Here is a 9,188-nt window from a genome sequence, read left to right as displayed (position 1 = left end):
CATTTCCAGCTCCAGGCCCACCGAGCCCCTCTCGCCACCCCGCCTGTTCTGTGCGGTGGGCCCCCCGAGGATTTCCTTTGAGAGAACAAAAATCAAATTAAGAAGCTGCCTCTCTCTGGCTCAGCCTGGGAGGCCCTGCCGCCTGGAATCGGTAATTAAACATGGAAGAGCCTGTCAGGGGAGGGAGGGAGCTGCTCCCAGGGCTGCTGGGGGACCAGCCTCTCCTCTCCCAGCCCAGGGGCCCCTGAAAGCTGCTGGGGGGCGCAGGTTGCAGGCCCCACCTCGGATCCAGTAACAGGACCGGGCCCTTTCCCATCCCACAGGCCAGGGGCCCTGGGTCCCTGGCGGCGGCAGCTCTAGTAGATTCTAGAGGTGGACAGCGCGGGCGAAGAAAGTGAACAGAACTGGCCCCTTCGGAGATGGGAGGGCTGCAGAGCGTTCACAGAGGGGCCCAGACGTGGGCGGGGGTTCTGGATCCCCTGGTCAGCGGGGTCAGTGGTAGCCAAGACCCCCTTTGTGCCAGGTCTGGGTGGGGCGTAAAGCGGACCGTATGCACTGATGGGAGGACACACCTGGGCTCCCAGGTGGTCATGGTCCTGCAGTAGGAGCCCCACCCTCCCCAGAACCCCCATGAGGGAGGTCAGGCCCCTGGTGGGATAGGAATCCAGAGTGACCCCTAGCCTTATTGGCTCAGTGGATAGAGCGCTGGACTGCGGACTGGAAGGTCCCGGGTTCGATTCCCGTCAAGGGCACATGCTCGGGTTGCAGGCTCCATCCCCAGCAGGGGGCGTGCAGGAGGCAGCCGATCCATGATTCTCTCATAATTGATACTCTCTCTCTCCCTCTCTGAAACCAATAAAAATATACTTAAAAAAAAACACACAGAGTGACCTGTAGGTTTGGAGGCCTGGCTGGGAGTGGGGTGGAGCCACTCACTGAGCTGGAGCGGGTGGGGGTGGAAGGGCAGTTGGGCGCAGTTCCGGTGCCCAGTGGAGGCTCAGGTGGAGTCATCAGGAATGAATGGCCCGCGAAGCCCTGGGACTGGGCAGGGTCTCTTAGGAGAGAGGCCCACGGAGAAAGCAACCCTGACACCTTGACCTCAGACCTCCAGCCTCCGGACGGTGAGAAACCAATGCCTGTTGCTTAAGCAGCCCGAGCTGCTCTTCCCACACAGGTGCCCGAAGCTCTCATATGCGGGGCTGGTTGCAAACCCACACCTGGACCTGCAGCCTCTGTCCCCACCTGCTCCCTCCCCCTCCCGCGCCCCCTCCCCTCGCTTCACCCCAAGAGGAACTCCAACTGGGCAGAGCAGGGCGAGCTTGGGCTCTGGCCACTGCCACCGCTCGCCACAGCCCCGAGCACAGTCGCGAGCCTCAGTTTCCTTGTCTGTAAAAGTGGGTTCGGGAAGGCGCACTTGACAGGGTTATGGTGTGAGGATCTGGGAAGGTGGCAAAGGCCTGGCTCTGGGCGGGATCCATGCTGGGCGCTCAGCGAATGGCAGCTGTTGCTTTTATCATCTCCCACCAACCTCATCTCCTTCTCTTCTATCCAAGTCTGTTCATGGAGCCGCCACGCTGGGGCCTTGGCCGGCCTGCACACCTGCTTCCCCTCACCTGCCCGGTATCGGGTGTCTGTTTGCTTCATTAGCTCGACAATCCCCCCAGGCACTGACTCACCGATAGCCACTGTGGTCTGCAGAGGAGCTTGGCTTCTCGGCTGCTTATCCGCGTAAACAAATTGGTTTTTACACAATCAATTACGATATACAGGGATGTGTAGGGGGAAGGGGGGTCCTTACACCGCCTCGTGGATTACCCTCCTCCACTGGCCTCTCTCCTCTGACACCCAGCTGGCTGCAAGACTGTACGCAAGGCTTCCAGAGTTTTCTTTCTTCGGCAAAACCAGGCCTGATCCCTCCCGGCTTAACCCCCTCCCAGGGCTGCGCCTGCCTTCCATCCAACAGGCCCAGTCCCCTGCCGCATGGTCAGCCTCACCCGGGTCTTCCTGCCTCCTGTCCCCCCCTCCCCGCCGACCCCACCCCTACTCCCCGCCCAGCCACCTCCCTGCCTGCCAGCACACTCTCCCTGGGGCATCAGCCCCGCCCTCAACGCCCGGGGGTCCCTCCTGAGCCCACCCTGGCCCGTTACCACCTCTTTCTTATCTGGAAAACTCACCTTAACTCTCAAGAGCCGTCTTCCCCAGTCCTCCTGAACCCCTCCTCTCCGCTCCCCCAAGTAGTGCCTCCATCGGAGCCCTTATCAGCTTGCAGGGTGGACGCTGGAGCAACGTCTGTCAGCGCAGTCTCCCACCCACCCCACCCCCGGGGCAGGAGAGGCTGGTGTCTGGCACACAGCACCGGCTCCACGTTTGCGGGCTGAGTGAAGGCACAGACAGATGCACGTGAGTAGGGCTGTCAGGTGCTTCTCACACCTCATCCCGTGCAATCCTCACGCGGCTGAGCAAGTACCGGGTTGCAGGAAGGCCGGCTTCTCTCTCCACCCTCCCTACCTCCCTGCCCCCGCGACCCCTGGGCCTTCTCTTGACCTGGGCCTCCATTTCCCACGGAGGGTCCTGACACATGAGTAAGTTGCATTTTATGTGCCCGTAATAAGACCTAAATAAATACACATCCATTGACAATCATCTTGTCGGCTTTTCACCTGTCTCCCTGGACACCCGGGAATGTTGGCTTCGGGCCACAATCAGCTCCATTCAATTTAACAAGCGAGGTGTCCTCCCCCCACCCCACCCCCCGCCCCCAGCGGGGTCCTGCCAGGCGGTGGCTCTCACGCTGAGGGGCAGACGCTCTGGGAGGGATTTAGGTGGGAGGCGAGGATCTGCCACACTTAGAGAGGCCAGAAAGGCAAGGCGGCATTTCCAGGGGAGGCAATGGGGTGAGCAGAAACAGTGGGGAGCGTATAGTTAGGGTATGTCTGGGGTCCAGACAGAGGGAGCGTTTTGGAGAGCTGAGGGTAGTAAGATTGGAAAAAGAGCTCAATACATGAGCTCTCCATTTTACTTCATTTAAAAGATTTTGAGCCCGGCCGGTATGGCTCAGTGGTTGAGCGTCGACCCATGAACCAAAAGGTCCCTGGTCGATTCCCAATCAGGGCACATGCCTAGGTTGCGAGCTCCATCCCCAGTAGGGGGCGTGCAGGAGGCAGCCCATCAATGTTTCTCTTTCATTGATGTTTCTATCCCTCTCCCTTCCTCTCTCTCTAAAATCAATAAAAAAGAATTTTTTTGAGAACCAGGTCTGGAGCCAGGGATGCCCGGGGACAGGGCTCACGTGACCCACCCAGACCAGAGCTCTGGCTCCACCCGGCCCTGGCTCTGGGGCCAGCCCTCCCAGCCCTTCTCTGAGCCCCCAGCTCCTTAGCGATGCCCATAAAATCCACACGCCCTCCTCACTCCATCCTCCCCTCCCAGACAGCAGCCCAGCCCCTAAGCCTGATCCGGCTCAGCCCCTCCGGGTGGGTGGGGGCTGCCATTGTCCTCATTTGCAGGTAAGTTCCTGGAGGGTAAGTAGGTCGGTAGCCCAAGGTCAAGTGGCCAGTGACAGATCTGACTCTTAAGGCCTCTTGAGCAAGACTGGCCTTACCCATCAGATGACCTACAAGACCAGGAGACTCCTCTTCCTCAGCCCTGGACGCCCGGGAGGACCCAGGTGTGGGGGCAGCCAGGAGGGTGGCCGCCCACCTTGCCCTCCTGGGATGGCCGAGAGGATGGCGAGGGGCAGAGGGGAAGCGCTGTCCCCCACAAAAAAAAAAGACCCCCATCGCTAACCAACGCTAAGCTGCTCTGCTTTGTGAACACACGAATCACCTGCCACAGCTGGCACGCGGGGCACCCAGCTGGCACGCGGGCACCCAGCGGGGTAGGGTTTCTCCCCTGGACCCCGCACCCTGGCTGCTGTAGCCCCGCTGGTGGGCCTGCGGTCCTCACTGGTTAGTGCCTGGCGCCCTCTAGTGGTGCAGGCGAGCCTTCCCTCTGCAGCCGGCCAGTGCGGCCGGGACAGAGCAAGGTCTCCAGGACTAGCTTTCCTTGGGGCCTGCTGCGCAGGGAGCCGCCTGCTGCCTTCAGAGCTCATCTCTGAGACGCCTGGGAGGGAACCCGGAAGGAGGACTTGGACTCCGGAGGTTGGGGTCCTGACCTGGCTCCCCTGGTTGTTTAGCTGCTCACACACCCGCCCCCCTGCCTGCAGTGTGTGGGCTGCAGAAAGCGGGGGGTGCTGTGGCAGGGCCCCCCGGCTGTGGACAGCAGGGGAGTGCAGTCAGGCTCTCCAGCGCCCCTCGGAGCGTTGCTTAGCAACGGTTACCTAGGGACACGGATGAAGCCTGGTGTGTCTGTGCTCCCGCGTGGCCAATGGGGAGCCGTGGAGACATTTTTTTAACCTTCTAACTATGGAGATGATACCTACGTATGGCAATCAGCAATCTAAAGTAAAATAAAGGGAAAAAATCAAGTAGGAAACCAACAGCAATCCCACTGCCCCAAAGTAACTACTGTGCACAGTGGGGCCAGAGCTTTGGGGTGCTGAGAGGAGCGAGTTATGAAATGGGGACTGAGGCCAGCTCCAGGGGGAGGAGGCTGGGGAGGGGTAGGGGGGTCAGCCCCTCCCTCTCCTCGTGCTGCCTTTTCCTCTGCCTTCAGGTCTTTTCCTCATCTCTCTGCGTCCACATCTGTCCTCGGCCCCTGTGCAACTCGGGACAAGGCCAGGGTGTTACTGACTAGGGTGCACGGAGGCCTCACGGGACACTTGGCACGGAGGGAGGGAGCGTTCAGCGCGTGTTTATTCGAAACGCTGCACTACCCTCCACAGCAGCCTTTCTCCCAAAATGCTTGCAGGGGGCGTTCAGCTGCTTTCCCGAGGCTCAGGCGTCTGGGGAGACACTGCACAGCTCTGGAACCTCTGCCCGGAGCCGGGCACACTGGGGCCTTGGACCTCTGCCGGGATGCCAACCTCCGGCTCTGCCAGCCCAGGGCCAGCCAGCCCACTGAGAAGGAGGGCGCTGGGAGGGCAGGCCCGAGGTCCAAGGAAGAGATACCAGAACTGTTTTCCAAGAGGGAACCCTTTCCCCGTCGCCCTGGAGGACCGGGGCCACAGCCACCTTCAGTCAAAGCTGGCCCCGGCCAGACCTGGGCGAAGCTTCGAGGGGAAGCGCTCGCCTGAGCCCCGTGTGCGCACCAAGGCATCAGCCGGGGCCTGGCAGTTGGGAGGTTCTCAGTAAAGGTAGGTGGTTGGGTTTAGGCCTGGAAGGGGGTGGCCTCCTGTCACCTTGGGCAGCTGCCAGCAGGCCTAGTGCATTCGAGCCTCAGACCGTGCTCCCCACAGACACAGGGCCTCGAGTCCTCTAGAACGATGACTTACAACTAAGCAGAGCAAAAGCAGAAAAGCGGGGGTAATAAAAAATAAAACTTTATTCAAGCGGCTAAACTTAGCGGGACCGAATCATACTTCCTCGATACAGCACAGTCTCACTCTGTGCGTTCCTGCTGCGGACAATTCCAAGCTGCTCGCGCTCATGCAAAGAGGATGCCCTTGTCGTGTGTTGCGCCCCTCACCTCCTTGACGTGGCATCACACTGACGCGGCTCTGGGCTCCCGGTGGGGGACCACAGTGGGAATGTGCGGGGTTCACCTGGCTTCTAGCATCTACCGCCCCTGCCCAGCATCTTCCGACGAGGGCTGCTTGGTCTGAACAGATTTAAGGAGGTTTTACACAAGGATCTGGAGACGGCTGAGCCAGCCCTCGCCCTGCCCGGCCCCTCGGGCGAGGGCCCTGTCACAGAGCGGCGGGGGCTACCTTAGTCCTTCTTGCCTCCCGGGGCCGGGCTTCTGGTGAGGACCTTCCCGGAGCTGTAGGGGGTCAGCGTGGTCACTGTCGGGGACTCCAGCTTCACTCTGTCCAGCAGGGTCTTCTTGAGGGCGGCTGGGGAGATCTTTTCCTGGTCGGCCATGGACTGCAGCTCTCTGGAGACGGCGCCCGAGAGGGGAGGAGGAGGGAGGCATTAAACCCTGGAGCCAGAACGTGTCAAGGCTTCCCCACCCACATAACTCCCACCCTCGCTGACTGGATACCACCCCAAATAGAAGCCCTACAAACCAAACACTCCCCCCACTTTCTTAGACATGCTCTTCTTTTTTCTTTTTTCATTAATCCTCCCCCTAGGATATTTTTCCATTGATTTTTCAGAGAGTGGAAGGGAAGGGGAGAGAGAGAGAGAAACATCGATGTGACAGAGACGCATTGAGTGGTTGTCTCCTGCAAGAGCCCCAACCAGGGCTGGGGAGGAGCCTGCAATCAAAGTATGTGCCCTTGACCGGAATCAAACCCGGATCCCTTCAGTCTGCAGGCTGACGCTCTATCCTCTGAGCCAAACTGGTGAGGGCTAGACGTGCTCTTTAACTAACGATGGGTTACTACCTAGATACAGGGCACCAAGTGTATCTGTGATCATAAGGGGAGAGACAGTGTGGAGAGTCACAGGGCTTGAAGTCATGAACTTGAAGCTGAATCCTGTGTCCATCACTTATTAGCCCTCTGGCATGGGGAAAACTGTCTGAGTTTCCACCTCCTCACCCACCAATCAAAGCTGATCCCGACAATGGAACTGTGGGAGAAGTAAATGACGTAAGGCCTGCAAACCTTCAGCTACTAAGTGGTGGCTGCGAACAGCACAGATTACAACACGGCGAATGGAACCAAAGGCAACTGGTTCTGCCCAGCCTAGGGGCCGGCTGGGAACGGAGGCCTGGGCGGAGGAGAGACCCACCGTGTGCGGATGCAGGAGGCCTCGACGGCGTTGATGAGCAGGGAGCGGAAGCCCCCGCTCTCCAGGAAGTGCAGGGCATGGATGGTGGCGCCCCCGGGGGAGCAGACGTTGTCCTTGAGCTGGCCTGGGTGCTGCTCCGAGTCCAGCAGCATCTTGGCAGCGCCCTGGAGCACAAGTGGGAAGTGAGAGGAACACACCGTCCCCAGGCCTGGCCCCAGCTTCCCCACCACGCCCTGCCCCAACTCACTGACCCACACGACACCCCCCGCCCCCAGGCCACGCCCTGGCTCAGAACACGCCGAGGGAAAGGTACTAAACCAGCAAGGCCTGGCCCCCCAGCCGGATCGCCAAGCGCCGGCGGGGAGGGCCCATCTTCACCCCACCGTCAGCGAGCGCGTCCAGGGCCATGAACGCCTGTGGAGACACTCGGTGAGTCTTGGGGCAGCAGGCACTCAAGGGCACCCCCGAGGGTCTGCTTTCCTCGATGACTGGAGCTAGAGTCCAGGACCAGTGTCCCCCACCGGCTCCCCAGAGGTGGGGGCCCCCCGGCCCCCGCTGCCTGCCAGCCCAGCCTGCGCCGCGTTCCCAGGAGGCTGAGGAAGCCGATGTGAGGGGGTGAGGGCTCACGTAGGCGGGCCCGCTACCGCTGAGCCCCGTGACGGCGTCGATCAGGTCCTCCTCCACCTCCGTGCAGAAGCCCACGCTGCTCATGAGCTGCTCCAGGAGCTGCCCGTCCTCCACCAGGGCGTGCGTGCCCGTGGCGTACACCGTGGCGCCCTCCCGCACCACCACGGGCGTGTTGGTCATGCAGCGGATCACCTTGGGGGCCGGCTGGAAGGCCGTCAGCTTCTGCAGCGAGGAAGAGGGCGAGGGAGTTGCCAGGGCACGGCTCCCACGAGCAGCCCCGCTCCCCTCCCACGGGGCACGGGAGCTGAGCCCGGCACCTTCTCCACGGAGCTGATGGTGACGCCGGCGGCACAGGAGACCACGATGTGCCTGGCCTGGACGTCGGCCCCGATCTCGTCCAGGATGAAGGGGATGATGTGCGGCTTCACGGCCAGGAACAGGACGTCGCTGTGCCTGACCGTCTCCTTGTTGCTCCGCGTCAGGTTCACCCCCAACTTCTGCGGGAGGAAACTGCCCGGCTCACAGTGCGGGTGCGGGCGGCCTCACCGGGCACAGGCCCTCCCGGGGAGCAGCTGAATCCCTGCGGAGACGCCTCTGCCAGCCGCGGCCGGGAATGCCCTGCCTTGTCCCTCAGGGTCTGCCCCTAACCCCACTGGCACATGCTGCTACTGGGCAAGCGAGCACAGGTGCAGAGCCTGGACCCGCGTCTCCATGGCAACCAGGAACCGGCTGTCCCACCTCCCCACAGGCGTCTGCCAGGCCAGGCACCCCTGTGCCAGGTAAGAAATCTCCAGGGCTGGGAAGTGACACAGGCCCTAACCCATCTGGCGTCCGTGTGGTCCAGGGCGGGCTGCAGGCACCCCTCCCTGCCGGACTCGGGTGCTGGGAGCATCAGCCATCCTCCGCACAGACGCTGCCTGTCATCTGCCTCCTTGGTCCTCCCCTCCCACACGGCCCAGGTGTGGGCTGAAGACTGGGAATGCTCTTTGCAGAGAGAGAGAGGAACAGCTACCATGCCTGGCTCCTTCCTGCCTCACTAACTCAGCAAAGTGGCTACTGCGCTCTCCGTTTTTATAAATGGGGAAACTGAGGCTCAGCGTGCCCTAAGGTCACGCAGACAGTCCATGAAGACAAACGCATATTTGCTGGGAACCTCCTACGAGCCAGATGCTTTCCATGCGCAAATATCTCAATTAATCTAACCGCCCCAGTGCCTGCATTTGAACCCCCGTCTGTTCGCCTGGGGGGAGGCGGAGGATCCTGATGCTACAGATGTGGGGGGTGGGGAGGGGGTAGTCAGCCGGCTGATGCCCCGCTCGGGGGCTCCAGCGACTCAGGGCACCCTCCTGGGCCTCCCCCCTCGGTTAGGACCCCTTGGCCTTATAAAGCTGAAAGCGGGGCCTACATTCCCCCAATCGTCCGGCTAGCTTTATACGAAAATCTATGTCAACCCGAAAGCTGCAGCAGAACTTAGCAGTCAGCTGAGAATACAGGGCTTAGCTGAATATGGTCATAAGGCCGCACACACCGACCGTCACCCTCCTCAGATAAAGAATATTATATAGATCCTAAATAATATATATATATGAAGTATTAACCTATGAGAGGAGACAAGTCGTAACAAGGTAAGTGTATTGGAAAGGCAGTTGGGTAACACAAAGTGTAGCTTATACACAAGCACCTAGTTTACACCTAGAAGATTTCCCATAAAAGGACCACTTGGAAACGATTATAGCTCAACAAACATCAAATTATACTGCCCTGGTAATATTAAAAAAAAACATC

At 60.4% G+C, this 9,188-nt stretch overlaps 1 protein-coding gene across 1 annotated transcript in view; it reads right to left on the bottom strand.

The window, feature by feature from the left end:
- Nucleotides 1-5,403: 5,403 nt before the first annotated feature.
- The window catches only part of PYCR2 (pyrroline-5-carboxylate reductase 2), a 3,941-nt gene continuing 156 nt past the window's right edge, over nt 5,404-9,188 (bottom strand). Inside the window, exons 2-7 of the mRNA XM_014449589.2 lie at nt 7,721-7,944; nt 7,404-7,625; nt 7,095-7,190; nt 6,777-6,940; nt 5,807-5,973; nt 5,404-5,697 (exon numbers count right to left, since the gene is read on the bottom strand). Of these exons, the coding sequence (XP_014305075.2) occupies nt 5,808-5,973; nt 6,777-6,940; nt 7,095-7,190; nt 7,404-7,625; nt 7,721-7,944 (872 nt within the window). The 3' untranslated portion in view covers nt 5,404-5,697; nt 5,807. The remainder of the gene's footprint in view (nt 5,698-5,806; nt 5,974-6,776; nt 6,941-7,094; nt 7,191-7,403; nt 7,626-7,720; nt 7,945-9,188) is intronic.

Source organism: Myotis lucifugus, unplaced genomic scaffold (genome assembly GCF_000147115.1).
Source record: "Myotis lucifugus unplaced genomic scaffold, Myoluc2.0 scaffold_1263, whole genome shotgun sequence".
Classification (NCBI taxonomy): domain Eukaryota; kingdom Metazoa; phylum Chordata; class Mammalia; order Chiroptera; family Vespertilionidae; genus Myotis; species Myotis lucifugus.
Note: the sequence above shows the minus strand (reverse complement) of the source record. Positions and strands in the feature narration are given on the sequence as shown.